Below are 16,158 nucleotides of genomic sequence, written 5' to 3'. Positions count from 1 at the left end.
GATAGTACCCTGCGCACAATGCAATTGGCGTCACGACAAAATACAGGATATATTATCCACCTGACTCGGCCACTGCATATGGCGAGTTTCAACTTAGATTGTGAGCCTCATTGGGGACACCCCGATGCTATAGTAGCACTATATAAATGTATAAAAAATAAATAAAAAAATACGTAACAGGCATTATGGACTAAGGCTACTTTCATACTAGGGTTTTTGCTGGATCAGGCAGGGTTCAGCAAAAACGCTTCCGTTACTGATAATACAACCGTCTGCATCCGTTATGAACGGATCCGGTTGTATTATCTTTAACATAGCCAAGACGGATCCGTCATAAACACCATTGAAAATCAATGGAGGACGGATCCGTTTTCTATTGTGGCAGATTGTGGCAGAGAAAACTGATCCGTCCCCATTGACTTGTATTGGGGGTCATGCCGGATCCGTCTTGCTCCGCATTCCAGGACGGAAGGAAAACTACAACATGTTGCGGTTTGCTCACCGTTATGGGAACGCAACTAAACGGAACAGAATGCATTTTAGAGCATTCCGTTCAGTTCAGGTTTGTCTGCATTGACAATGAATGGGGACAAAACGGAAGCGTTTTTTTTTCCGGTATTGAGCCCCTATGACGGATCTCAATACCGGAAAACTAAAACGCTAGTGTGAAGGTAGCCTAAGCTGTGTATGGCCATGTCTGCGAATCTATCATTCACCAGATGGTCACCTGTTCAATTGCAGTTCAGCCATCAATAAACGCTTGTGTAATGTGCATGGCCGCCTTCATTTTCTTGAGCAGATAATTGCAATTTTACTGTTATCAGCAGTGAGAAATGTCAGGCTGGGCAGCGGCTGATTGTAATGTCCTTCAACGGGATGGCAGAAGTCCAGAAAAATCTCATCAGTGAGAGCCTTGAGTTCTGAGAAACCCCAGGAACACTGTATAGTCATGTCAGCTGAAAGTTTAGGGGCCCTTTAAAGGAAATGCGTCACTAAAAATTTGTATCTGCTATTTAAAACCAGAGAGCAGCACATTTCCTTTTTTCTAATCTGTTTTTATTTTCTCACTGTAGATTTAATTATTCTATTTCCCGAACGTGATTATGTGGGCGGCCATCTTCCCTGAGCTGTTCCTGACCTGTGCAGAGGTCATTGTACAAGGGAAGAATAGACAAGCTTTGGCAATGCACCTTCCACATGAATTACTGTATTATTATGCAAGTATAGTTTCATGCACAGTCATTCTGATGCTCATCTTTCCATTTCTCGCTGCTGCCTACAGTCGTCTATCTCCCCAGTACAAAGGCATTTCAGGTCAAGCACATGAGGCTTAATGAGACAATACCTGCGCTGAATTATGTGGCCACATTTAGGGTACATGCACACGTTCAGGATTCATGTGCGGAGAATCCGCACTCAAATCCGCAGGTGTTCGCAGGCAAATGCAATGCGGTTAATCCGCATCAGTTGGTGCGGATTTGGTGTAGATTTGGTGCGGATTTTCCACATGCGGATTTTACTAAGTGAATGAAAGAAAATCCGGTCAGGAAAAATTTTATAAATTGACATGCTGCGGATTTTAAAATACGCACAACAGGTCAAGATCCACGCGGAAAAAATCTGCATCGTGTGCATTGAGAATTTCAAATTCTCATAGAATACAATGTACATGACCTACGGTGTGGATTTTCCGCGCGCAAATCCGCGCTGAAAATCCGCATGCAATCCTGATCGTGTGTATTTAGCCTTAAGGGCTCTATCACACCAACGTTATAAATTTCCATTTATAAAAATAAATAAATAAATAAAAATAAACAAAAATAACAGAAGTGACATCACATAACTGATATGAATGGATCCAAAGAGATCCCATTGACTATAACACAATCTGTTCGGTTTCCGTTAGGGAGAAGGATTTTTTTAGTGGAGAACTTTTCATGCAGGAAGAAGTTCCAAACGGGGCCTCCTACTGAAATGGGAGTTATCACAAAAAGGGGGTATCTGCTAATATGGATTGATCACCTATCCTTGGACGCCCGACGATTACATCGGTCACATGGACTAGTTGCAGTTCTGACCCATTCAAGTGAATGGGGCTGAGCTGCAATACCAAGCACAGCCTCTGTGCCATATTAGGGGATCGCGGCAGCTCCGTGAAACAGCTGATCGGCAGGGGTGCCTGGACTCGTACCCCCGCCGATCTGATAATGACGACTTATCCTGACCAATGTATCTGCTATAGAGATCCATTTTATTGAATAGCTCGGTGGCTGCACTACATTTTAAATTACATGCAATTATAAAAGTATTCAGATTCAGTCCCGCTGGTCTATACTTCCCTGTTTCACCCTCAGGAAATGGCTTGGAATGCTTAGCTAGCCATTCACAGGCCGCAGTTGTGACCCGCCTCAGTGATCGGCTGAGCGAGCCTTTTCTGGCGCATCAAGCAGCAATAGAAAGTGGAGAGCAATGGATTAGCGGAGGTGAGTAAAATAAATTATTTGTCCAGGAACACCCATTTAACTCTCTGAGTATATTATCAATATGCCCCCAGTCTGTTCAGTATATGAAGTGATTTCTATATTATCATATTAGAGAATTACTATTTCTGAAATTCCCTAGCACTGCTCACAAAAAGTTAGGGATATTTGGCCTGTGGGTGAAATTTCAGAATGAACCTAAAATGCCCTCTAACCTTTACAGGTGAACTTAATGTGACCTACTCTAAACTTTTGAATGCACGTGTCCAACTGTCCAGTGTTTCAGTACTTTTTGCACAACTTGCTGTTCTTAACAAGTAGCTTAGCGGCAAAATTCACAACAGGTGTTTGATCCATGAATCGCCCAATACATTTCCTGGTTCAATTAGAATTGTTATTTAAACAGTCCTCCTCATCATGCTGTTCACATTTAGACATCATGAGACCAAGACGACACCTAACAATTGATCAACAGTACCTCGCCATTGCGATGCTTCAAGCAGGATGTTCTCAGATGGAAGTGGCCACTGAGCTTAGAGTGTCACAGAGTCATCAGCAGGTTGCTACAGAGACTTGAAGAGTCACAGAAAGGCATAGAAGTGGGCATCCTTTGGCCACATCCCACACTGATTACTGCTTCATTCAGAACAATGCCCTGTGGAACCGGATGATGAATGACACACAACTCCTGGCACATTTAAAGGAGGTAAGGTCCTGCATCCTGAGAGGAGGTCTGTGTGCTAGATGACCTGACCACACCACCAGGCACAGGTTTCAATGTCTTTCATGGGCAGGGAGCATCTACGCTGGACGAGGGCCCAGTGGGCCTCAGTGCTGTTCACTGATGAAAGTCGATTCACGCTGAGCAGAAATGATGGCTGCCAACTATGCTGGCGACGTCAAGGCAGGGGCGGATTGGCAATGTACTCCACCGGGAAACTTCTCGGTGGGCCGATTGCCTTTTACAAGGCAGTGGGCCAGTGACCTTGTTCATGAATGCCTTTTAGACAGATGCTGTTTACATGCTCTCATTACAGATTGCAATCTCGCACAGACGCCATGTCCCCAGCACTAGTGAGGTAGAAATGACACAGCAGCTGGAGGAAGTGCTGACTTCAAGTTTGCGGATCCCCTGACCGTGATATCCCGCCTCCCCCTTCATTGTTCCTGACATATACCGCCGCGTGTCTTGTCTCCCTGCCATCCTCTCCCCTCCTCCTTTGGATGATAAGAAGCAGAGCACGTGCTTAGGGTTTATATGGAGTTACTGCTGTGCCCTGTAAAGTGCTGACTGTCGGTGGAATTGTATTGTCCCTGGACCATGTCGAATCTGAACAAAAGCAAAATTCTCGTAGAAGATACTCCTGATGAAAAAGGGTAGGCTCAGCCAGAAGCCAAGGCAACCTGGCACCAGGGAGTGATCGCTGCTGGCTCGGGGCACACATTACTTTCTTTATCTACCTAATATAGTAAAGCTGAGTTTGCCATTTGGGTTGTGAGTGAGGATAAGTTTACCAGCAGTTTGATTAGCTATGCTCAGCTCTGCTACATCAGACATGTGTGTATTACACGTCAGACCCCCAAAATCTGGTATTGATGACCCATCTTGAGGATAGATCATCAATATAGGAAACTGGCCAACCCCTTTAACACAACAAAACAAGTGTTACAACAGTGGGGACATGATGGCCATGACTTGGGGTCATTTACTACTACCAGTCAGGTCCTTGATTTTGACATCTGCATTACAGAGCCTTTTCTTTGCTTTGTGGATGGTTTCTTTATGTTAGGGTAAGACTACACGGAGGCACTGGTCACGGGTAGGGGCATAACTACCATAGCGGCAGACCATGCGACTGCTATGGGGCCCAGGGCAAGAGGGGGCCCAGTCTTAGTTGGGATGATCTCCTCTTCTACTGGAGGTGAAAACTTGGTCAGAACTTTACCCTCTAAAGGAACAACTTTTAGCAAATGAGGCAGTGGAGAAATGGCCCAAGAGTCATTGAAAAGGGTTTAGACAGAAACCCTTCTGTCCTGTGTGGGGGGCCTGGTTTGATCCTTGCTATGGGGCCCTTACTTCTCTATTTAGACCACTGGTCACGGGACAGCTGTCACGACACGGATCTCCGCAGAGAAATGAATGGGATTGCAGCGTGAGTTGCAAAAAACTCAACATAACTGGATTTTTTTGTGATTCTTGCTGCAATCCCATACATTTCTAGGGGATCATTGCTATTCTGCGATTCTGGCCACGACAATTGTCGAACGACCAGTGTCGCCGTGTAGCTGGACCTTTAATGAGGGGTGAGATCACAGCAGAAAAACTTCTACCATCTTGCCAATATACAGAAATAGAGGCATGAAGACAGTTGTTATTTGTCACTGAGACTTCTCAGGTCATGTTGTCTATGATATTATGCATGAAAAGGTCATGCTCTGTAAGGTTTACCTCCATAATACCATAGGCCCAATACAAATGGCATTTATAAAAGAAAAGGGTCTTTAATAGTTGCCAAAGACTTCAGTGGAGAGGGCTATGTACTAGAGGTCGGCATGAATGGGAGTCACAGGACCTCATTGTCCCAAAAGGTGGTCCACCTCTGGGACCCTTAGGTATCGGCTGTTTACATTCTCTGGATATCATTTAAATGTTTAAGGTGTGAATGCTCCTTCAGGTTGGTGTCAAGTGACCATGTGCCAGATTTGCCGTTTTGTTCTTATCTTCCACCAAATATGTACGCCGAAATGTTTAAAAAAAAAATTCTCTTGTCCCACAAAAATAATCAAACCCTCACACAGCTCCGTAGAGAGAAAAATAAAAAAAAGTTATAAGTCGTCAGATGCGGCGAAGCAAAAACACAAAAAAATTAAAAGTTTTTTTATAGTGTAAAAGTAGTAAAACTTAAAATATGTATTTGGTGTGGTTTTACTCGTACTGACCTGGAGAGCAAAGTTATGTCACTTTTGCTGCAAAATGAAGGTCACAAAATTTACAACATATAAAGTGACCCGGTCTACTTGGTTTGGCCACATCTTTTACCAGTTAGGCCCCACCAAAAACATGGGGCCTCTTCTTCTTTTTTTTTAGGGCCATTTGGAGTTCCCAATCCGCCCCTGCGTCAAGGAGAGCACTAACTGTTGTCCCCAGAGGAGCCTTTGGTGGTGGTGTTACAGTGTGGACAGGTGTGTCTAGTCAATACAGAACTGCCCTACACTTTGTGAATGGTACAGTGACAAGCCCATACTACTTGAATAACATCATTAATCCGGTCATTGTGTCTCTGCGTGAACAACACAGGCCTAATTTCATCTTCATGGATGACAATGTGCCAGCTCATCAAGGTCACATCATTGCTGGAGACTGGGGTACCTCAACTTCCTCTAGACCAGAATCCCATTGAAAACCTATAGGATCAGCTGATTCGCCGTGTAGAGGCTCGTAACTTTGTACCCCAGAACCTCAATGACCTGAGGGCCGCCCTTCAAGAAGAATGGGGTGCCATGCCTCAGCAGACAATAACGACTTGTGAACAGCAGGAGACGTCGTTGTCAAGCTGTAATTGATGCTCAAGGCCACAAGTTATTGAGACACTGACATTTTTGTTGGATTTTGTTTCTATAAATTGTTTGTGATTTAGGGCTGAAACGATTACTCAATTGAATCGAGTAATTCGATACAAAAAATCCTCAATGCAAATTTTTTGCATTAAGGATTCGTTTATGCCATGTGACCTCGGAGCAGGAGTGAAGTGCTTGCTATTACTCACCGCTCTGTGGTTCCCGCTGGGCCGCACCAAGCTGCACTTTCTTCCTGACACATCATCAGGACATAGTGCTAGTAAGCGCACACTATGACCCGACGCTGTCTGACGTCAGGATGACGGAGAAGAAGATGGATGAGCTGTGGGGCGGCGCCCCTACAGAAGAGGTAAGTATTTTATTTCACTGGCGCTGGGGACATGGCTAGGAGGGGCAGCTGGTGGCACTGGGGGGCACCTAGTGGCACTGGGGAGCAATCTGGTGGCACTGAGGGGTAAGCTGGTGGCACTGGGGGGCAAGCTGGTGGCACTGGGGGGCAAGCTGGTGGCACTGGGGGGCAGCTGGTGGGACTGGGGGGCAAGATAAAGGCACTGGGGGAGACAGCTGATGGCACTAGGGGGGCAGCTGGTGGCACTGAGGAGCAGATGGTGGCACTGGGGGGCAAGCTGATGGTACTGGGGGCAGCAGATGGCACTGGGGGACAGCTGATGGCACTGGGGGACAGCTGGTGGCACTGGGGGGGGGGAAACTGGTGGCACTGGGGAGCACCTGATGGCACTGGGGGGCAAGCTGGTGGCACTGGGGGACTGCTGATGGCACTGGGGGACAGCTGATGGCAGACAGCTGATGGCACTGCGGGGGACAGCTGATGGCACTGCGGGGGACAGCTGATGGCACTGGGGGGGACAGCTGATGGCACTGGGGGGGACAGCTGATGGCACTGGGGGGGACAGCCGATGGCAGTGGGGGGACAGCTGATGGCACTGAAGGGGACAGCTGATGGCACTGGGGGGGACAGCTGATGGCACTGAAGGGGACAGCTGATGGCACTGGGTGACAGCTGATGGCACTGGGGGGGGGACAGATGGCACTGAGGGGGCAGCTTGTGGCACTGGCGGGGCAGCTGATGACACTGGGGGGACAGCTGGTGGCACTGGGGGGGGGAGATGATGGCACTGGGGGGGAAGCTGATGGCACTGGGGGGGAAGCTGATGGCACTGGGGGGGCATATGATGGCACTGAGAGGGCAGCTGATGGCGCTAGGGGGGAGCCTGATGCACGGGGGGCTGCTGATGGCACGGGGGGGCTGATGAGTTTTTATAAAGAAAAACTTTATTTTAATTACTTTTTTGTTATTAGAGTACTCAATTAATCATTGGATTAATCGATAGAATACTCAATTACAAAAATAGTCGATAGCTGCAGACTTATTTGAGATCACCACTGCATGCTTCTACTTAGGCCTCATGCACATGATCGTATGTATTTTGCGGTCTGCAAAAAACGGATCCGCAAAAAATACGAAGGACCTCAATGTGCATTCCATATTTTGCAGAACGGAACAGCTGGCCCCTAATAGAACAGTCCTATCCTTGTCCACAATGCGGACAATAATAGGACATGTTCTATTGTTTTTGCAGAACGGAAATACGGAAATGGAATGCACACGGAGTAACTTCAGTTTTTTTTGTGGACCCATTGAAATGAATGGTTCCATATACGGTCCGCAAAAAAAACTGAACGGACACAGAAAGAAAATACGATTGTGTGCATGAGGTCTTAGGGTCCATTCACACGTCCGTAGTGTATTGCGGATGCGCAATACACCCGGCCGGCACCCCCATAGAACTGCCTATTCTTGTCCGCAATTGGGGACAAGAATAGGACATGTTCTGTTTTTTTCCGGAGCTGTGGAGCAGAAGATCGGGGGCGCGCTCCGGAAATGTGGATGCGGACAGCACATTGTGTGCTGTCCGCATCTTTTTCTGCCCTCTTGAGAATGAATGGGTCCACACCCGTTCCGCAATTTGCGGAACGGATGCGGACCCATTCTGCGGACGTGTGAATGGACTCTTAGGCTACTTTCACATTAGCGTTTTCAATTCCGCTATTGAAATCCGTCATAGGATCTTAATAGCGGAAGAAAACGCTTCAGTTTTGTCCCCATTCATTGTCAATGGGGACAAAACTGAACTGAACGAAACGGAATGCACCAAAATGCATTCCTTTCCGTTTGGTTGCGCTCCCATTGCGGACAGAATAACGCTGCAAGCAGCGTTTTCCTGTCCGCAATGTGGTGTAGAGCAAGAGCACACAATGTAAGTCAATGGGGACGGATCCATTTTCTCTGACACCATAATACAACCGCCTGCATCCGTCATGAACGGATCCGGTTGTATTATGTCTTCAATAGTCGTGACTATTGCCGACATAATACAACCGGATCCGTTCATGACGGATGCAGGCGGTTGTATTATGGTAACGGAAGCGTTTTTGCAGATCCGTGATGGATCCGCAAAAAACGCTAATGTGAAAGTAGCCTTAAATGCCCTACTTTCATGATATAATATAACTGTAGAGTGAACTTTTTACGTTTTCCATAAATTTCACCCGAATATCCTTAACTTTTTGTGAGTAGTGTATGTTTACCAATGTTTTGCATCTAGTGGGCGTCACAGAGTCACAGTGGATTCTTAACCTTAGGCCTCATGCACACGACCGGTTTGCGGACCGCAAAAAACGAAACGGTCGTGTAGATGAGGCCTAGAGTGAAGCTGCGGAGTCACCTCTGTGACACGGCTCTGGTTAGTAAATACTTCGATTTCCCATGAATAACATCTCTACAGCATCTTTTCTTAGAGCTCTGCATTCTGCCATTGCTCTGTAATTCTCCCTAGAAATAAATATGAATAAATCGGCAAGTAAACGTTCTCCTTGTCAACAGGACGTGTCCCTAAATAATATGCCGGTGTCAGTAGTGATCTATGAGGTTCCAGCACTTTTCAGTGACCATATACATTGGGAGGTATATCTCCAACAGAAGGCTCTAGCCTATGTCACTGGATACAGAGGAGTTTCCATAGACTATAGACAGCACATGTTTTCATTATTGGTCCTCTGTTTAGGAAAGGACAGTATGCTGCACTTTTCTATACAGGTAAAATAAAAGGTACTGTATGCCGACCTGACAGAGGACAAAAGGTTAATCTTTTGGCCTCCATTGGTTGAATGGGGCCCTATTGATGTTAAACTCATCCCAATATATACACTAAAAAAAGAGCTGTGACACAGTAGGCGCAGGGCGTCTGTGGTGGGTACATAGTTGTGAGGTCACCAATTACATATTCCCTGCTATGAAGTCATCAACGACATGCACTGCTATGAGGTCATCAATGACAGATACACTGTCATGAGGTCATCAATGATGATACACTGTCATGAGGTCATCAATGACGATACACTGCTATGAGGTCATCAATGACGATACACTGTCATGAGGTCATCAATGACTATACACTGCTATGAGGTCATCAATGACGATACACTGTCATGAGGTCATCAATGACGATACACTGTCATGAGGTCATCAATGACGATACACTGTCATGAGGTCATCAATAACTATACACTGCTATGAGATCATCAATGACAGATACACTGCTATGAGGTCATCAATGACGATACACTGTCATGAGGTCATCAATGACGATACTCTGTCATGAGGTCATCAATGACGATACACTGTCATGAGGTCATCAATGACAGATACACTGCTATGAGGTCATCAATGACGATACACTGCTATGAGGTCATCAATGACGATACACTGTCATGAGGTCATCAATGACGATACACTGTCATGAGGTCATCAATAACTATACACTGCTATGAAGTCATCAACGACATGCACTGCTATGAGGTCATCAATGACGATACACTGTCATGAGGTCATCAATGATGATACACTGTCATGAGGTCATCAATGACGATACACTGTCATGAGGTCATCAATGACGATACACTGCTATGAGGTCATCAATGACGATACACTGCTATGAGGTCATCAATGACGATACACTGTCATGAGGTCATCAATGACGATACACTGTCATGAGGTCATCAATGACTATACACTGCTATGAGGTCATCAATGACGATACACTGCTATGAGGTCCGATACACTGTCATGAGGTCATCAATGAAATATACACTGCTATGAGGTCATCAATAACGATACACTGTCAGGAGGTCATCAATGACGATACACTGTCATGAGGTCATCAATGACGATACACTGTCATGAGGTCATCAATGACAGATACACTGCTATGAGGTCATCAATGACGATACACTGTCATGAGGTCATCAATGATGATACACTGCTATGAGGTCATCAATGACGATACACTGTCATGAGGTCATCAATGACAATACACGTATAAAATTGCGCCGCACAACAGAGACTGTTTATTCAATAGTAAAGCTAAAAAGTTATATATAAAGTAGTGAAAACCGGACAGAAAAACAAAGGCCTCATGCACACGACTTTGTGAACTCCGTGCCTGTGCCGTGGACCGAAAATTGCAGTCCGCAATGCAGGGCACCGACCATGTGCCCGCCGTCTGCGGACACGGACCCATTCACTTGATATGGTACACAGTGCCTGTATATTGCGGACCTGCTGTTTACGGGCCACAATACGGGCCACTACGCCAACCACACCTTCCCATGGGGCCCCAGAGATTGGTGAGCCCCCTGCTTCCCCCTGGCAGAGGCACCTATTTTAACTGCATACAGCTGAATACAATAGTGAAGCAGGGAGGTAGCCGTTCCATGCTTTACCATTCACCCTATGATGGGCAGTGCACAGTGAAGTGATGCCATTGCGCCTGCCCAGCCACCAGGCAGAATAGGGCTGATCTGCAGTGAGAGATCTACTAGGTTCAATGTGTGATCCAGGCAAGGTGAATATACACTCCGTAAAGAGGCACCATACTGTACTGGGGTCACATAAAGGGCACAATATTGTGTTGGGGGCACATAAGGGGGCACCATGATGTGTTCGGGAGCACATAAGAAAGCGTTATTCTGTGTTTGGGCACATAAGGGGGCATTATAATGTGTTTGGGGCACATAAGGGGGCATTTAATTGCGTTGTTGGGCATGTAAGTTCCATCATACTGTGTGTACCCATAACTACAATGTAGTTATACCGTATAGTATGCATCTGTATATTACATCAAATGGCCCTGTACTCTACCTCACAGTCACACACTCTGTATATTTACCTCACAGTCACACACTCTGTATATTTACCTCACAGTCACACACTCTGTATATTTACCTCACAGTCACACACTCTGTATATTTACCTCACAGTCACACACTCTGTATATTTACCTCACAGTCATACACTCTGTATATTTACCTCACAGTCATACACTCTGTATATTTTACGTCACAGTCATACACTCTGTATATTTACCTCACAGTCATACACTCTGTATATTTTACGTCACAGTCATACCCTCTGTATATTTACCTCACAGTCACACACTCTGTATATTTACCTCACAGTCACACACTCTGTATATTTTACCTCACAGTCATACACTCTGTATATTTACCTCACAGTCACACACTCTGTATATTTACCTCACAGTCACACACTCTGTATATTTACCTCACAGTCACACACTCTGTATATTTACCTCACAGTCACACACTCTGTATATTTACCTCACAGTCACACACTCTGTATATTTACCTCACAGTCACACACTCTGTATATTTACCTCACAGTCACACACTCTGTATATTTACCTCACAGTCACACACTCTGTATATTTACCTCACAGTCACACACTCTGTATATTTACCTCACAGTCATACACTCTGTATATTTACCTCACAGTCACACACTCTGTATATTTACCTCACAGTCATACCCTCTGTATATTTACCTCACAGTCACACACTCTGTATATTATTTACCTTACAGTCATACACTCTGTATATTTACCTCACAGTCACACACTCTGTATATTTTACCTCACAGTCATACACTCTGTATATTTACCTCACAGTCATACCCTCTGTATATTTACCTCACAGTCATACCCTCTGTATATTTACCTCACAGTCACACACTCTGTATATTATTTACCTTACAGTCATACACTCTGTATATTTACCTCACAGTCATACGTTAGGTGCCCTTATATTTGCAGTCAGTTTACCCTGGATACTTTACAAACTCACATATCCTGTATACTCATTGTTACAGTGCTTTACCCCAAGTACACATATAATGTAAGTATAGGCCATGTAAGATGTATATATTTTTATATTAGTCAGATACCCAAATATTGAACAATACTATACAACTGTTTACTCATCTTTATAGGCATATACCCCTGTATACTATTCTTTACAGCCATATACCATTGCATACACATCTTTACAGACACATATCAGTAGATACTCTTCTTTACATGCATATACCCCTGTATACTCATCTTTACAGCTATATACCCTGTATACTCATCTCCACCAGCATATACACTGTATACTCATCTCTACAGGTATAAACGCTGTATACTCATCTGTATAGACATATACACTGTATACTCATCTCTACAGACATATACCCCTGTATACTCATCTCTACAGACATATACACTGGATACTCATCTCTACAGACATATACACTGTATACTCATCTCTACAGACATATACACTGTATACTCATCTCTACAGACATATACCCCTGTATACTCATCTCTACAGGCATATACACTGTATACTCATCTCTACAGACATATACACTGTATACTCATCTCTACAGGCATATACCCCTGTATACTCATCTCTACAGGCATATACACTGTATACTCATATCTACAGGCATATACACTGTATACTCATATCTACAGGCATATACCTCTATATACTCATCTCTACAGACATATACCCCTGTATACTCATCTCTACAGGCATATACACTGTATACTCATCTCAACAAACATATATACTGCATACTCATCTGTACATATACACTGTATACTCATCTCTAGACATATACACTGTATACTCATCTCTACAGACATATACACTGTATACTCATCTCTACAGACATATACACTGTATACTCATCTCTACAGACATATACACTGTATACTCATCTCTACAGGCATATACACTGTATACTCATCTCTACAGGCATATACACTGTATACTCATCTCTACAGGCATATACACTGTATACTCATCTCTACGGGCATATACGCTGTATACTCATCTGTACATATACACTGTATACTCATCTCTACAGAAATATATACTGTATACTCATCTGTACATATACACTGTATACTCATCTGTACATATACACTGTATACTCATCTCTACAGGTATATACACTGTATACTCATCTGTACAGGCATATACGCTGTATACTCATCTCTTCAGGTATATACACTGTATACTCATCTCTACAGACATATACACTGTATACTCATCTCTACAGACATATACACTGTATACTCATCTCTACAGACATATACACTGTATACTCATCTCTACAGACATATACGCTGTATACTCATCTCTACAGACATATACACTGTATACTCATCTCTACAGGCATATACACTGTATACTCATCTCTACAGACATATACACTGTATACTCATCTCTACAGGCATATACCCCTGTATACTCATCTCTACAGGCATATACCCCTGTATACTCATCTCTACAGGCATATACACTGTATACTCATCTCTACAGACATATACACTGTATACTCATCTCTACAGGCATATACCCCTGTATACTCATCTCTACAGGCATATACACTGTATACTCATCTCTACAGACGTATACACTGTATACTCATCTCTACAGACATATACACTGTATACTCATCTCTACAGACATATACCCCTGTATACTCATCTCTACAGGCATATACACTGTATACTCATCTCTACAGACATATACACTGTATACTCATCTCTACAGGCATATACACTGTATACTCATCTGTACAGACGTATACCCCCGGATACTGTACACTGAAGTCATATGAATGTACTGATAGAAGAGCCTCTCACCAGTCTCCTCATCTGTCACCAGCAGGCAGACACAGGAGGTGCAGGGACAGCAGGGCTGCTTGTCCTTTGTGTCCCCTCCCGGGGGACATCCAGCGGAGAAGGGGCTGTCACCTGGATCTGCACTGTCCCCCTCTGCACAGACAGTACACTGCTCGTCACCGTCCCACGAGGATTTCTGCAGGCAATCATTTTCATCTGGAGGGGGAATTCGGTTGAGTCCCTCCAGGTCTATGGCCTCCGGCCCCTCTTCACTAACTTCCCGGTCATCGTAGCCCATGGCGGCCCCGGTATCCTCTTAAGCCGGTAATCTGTATGTGCCCAGTGCCACCATCCCGGTGTATGTGCGTTAGAGACGGCCACTGGGGGCAGCAGAGAGCGGGAGCCGGCAAGTGACATCACTGAGGGGGCGGGGCATACAAGTGATACAGAACGTTCTACAGGAAGCCGGTCCTCAGTGCAGGGACTATTTGTATGATTAGTCCTGTATACACTGTCCTGTATACACTGTCCCTGTGCAGCCCCTAGTGTAGGGACAGTGTATAGTCCTGTATACACAGTGTATAGTCCTGTATACACAGTGTAGGGACAGTGTATAGTCCTGTATACGCAGTGTATAGTCCTGTATACACTGTCCCTGGGCAGCCCCTAGTGTAGGGACAGTGTATAGTCCTGTATACGCAGTGTATAGTCCTGTATACACTGTCCCTGGGCAGCCCCTAGTGTAGGGACAGTGTATAGTCCTGTATACGCAGTGTATAGTCCTGTATACGCAGTGTATAGTCCTGTATACAGTGTCCCTGTGCAGCCCCTAGTGTAGGGACAGTGTATAGTCCTGTATACACAGTGTATAGTCCTGTATACACTGTCCTGTATACACTGTCCCTGTGCAGCCCCTAGTGTAGGGACAGTGTATAGTCCTGTATACACAGTGTAGGGACAGTGTATAGTCCTGTATACGCAGTGTATAGTCCTGTATACACTGTCTCTGGGCAGCCCCTAGTGTAGGGACAGTGTATAGTCCTGTATACGCAGTGTATAGTCCTGTATACGCAGTGTATAGTCCTGTATACAGTGTCCCTGTGCAGCCCCTAGTGTAGGGACAGTGTATAGTCCTGTATACACAGTGTATAGTCCTGTATACACAGTGTATAGTCCTGTATACACTGTGTATACACTGTCCCTGTGCAGCCCCTAGTGTTATATTAGCTGATTCATTCCCTATTGTGGACTTATTGCACAAAACGCTTCCTATTCAGGAGACATGACATTCAGCCTTTGTAGGACGAGCTCCTCAGTTTCTCCTAGTTGCGACCGCAGGTATTTTTCTTGGTCAGTAGTAAAGTAGATGATATTATTGCAGCTTTTAATTAACCACTTCCCGCAACTGTAACGCCGAAAGGCGTCATTGCGGCGGCTCCCCCAGGCTACGCTAACGCCAATAGGCGTCATCTCGCGTGAGCCGAGATTTCCTGTGAACGCGCGCACACAGGCGCGCGCGCTCACAGGAACGGAAGGTAAGAGAGTTGATCTCCAGCCTGCCAGCGGCGATCGTTCGCTGGCAGGCTGGAGATGTGTTTTTTTTAACCCCTAACAGGTATATTAGACGCTGTTTTGATAACAGCGTCTAATATACCTGCTACCTGGTCCTCTGGTGGTCCCCTTTGTTTGGATCGACCACCAGAGGACACAGGTAGCTCAGTAAAGTACCACCAAGCACCACTACACTACACTACACCCCCCCCCCCCCGTCACTTATTAACCCCTTATTAGCCCCTGATCACCCCATATAGACTCCCTGATCACCCCCCTGTCATTGATTACCACCCTGTCATTGATCACCCCCCTGTAAAGCTCCATTCAGACGTCCGCATGATTTTTACGGATCCACTGATAGATGGATCGGATCCGCAAAACGCATCCGGACGTCTGAATGAAGCCTTACAGGGGCATGATCAATGACTGTGGTGATCACCCCATATAGACTCCCTGATCACCCCCCTGTCATTGATTACCCCCCTGTC

At 45.1% G+C, this 16,158-nt stretch overlaps 1 protein-coding gene across 1 annotated transcript in view; it reads right to left on the bottom strand.

Annotated features, from left to right (window-relative positions):
* SLC35G1 (solute carrier family 35 member G1) overlaps positions 1-14,467 on the bottom strand; it is a 37,300-nt gene extending 22,833 nt beyond the window's left edge. The window contains exon 1 of the mRNA XM_040437711.1: positions 14,138-14,467. Coding sequence (XP_040293645.1) covers positions 14,138-14,414 — 277 coding nt within the window. The 5' untranslated portion in view covers positions 14,415-14,467. The remainder of the gene's footprint in view (positions 1-14,137) is intronic.
* Between the last annotated feature and the right edge of the window lie 1,691 nt (positions 14,468-16,158).

The sequence above is a fragment of the Bufo bufo genome, chromosome 6, assembly GCF_905171765.1.
Source record: "Bufo bufo chromosome 6, aBufBuf1.1, whole genome shotgun sequence".
Lineage (NCBI taxonomy): Eukaryota > Metazoa > Chordata > Amphibia > Anura > Bufonidae > Bufo > Bufo bufo.
The sequence above is the reverse complement of the archived record's forward strand: the minus strand, read 5'-3'. Positions and strand labels throughout refer to the sequence as shown.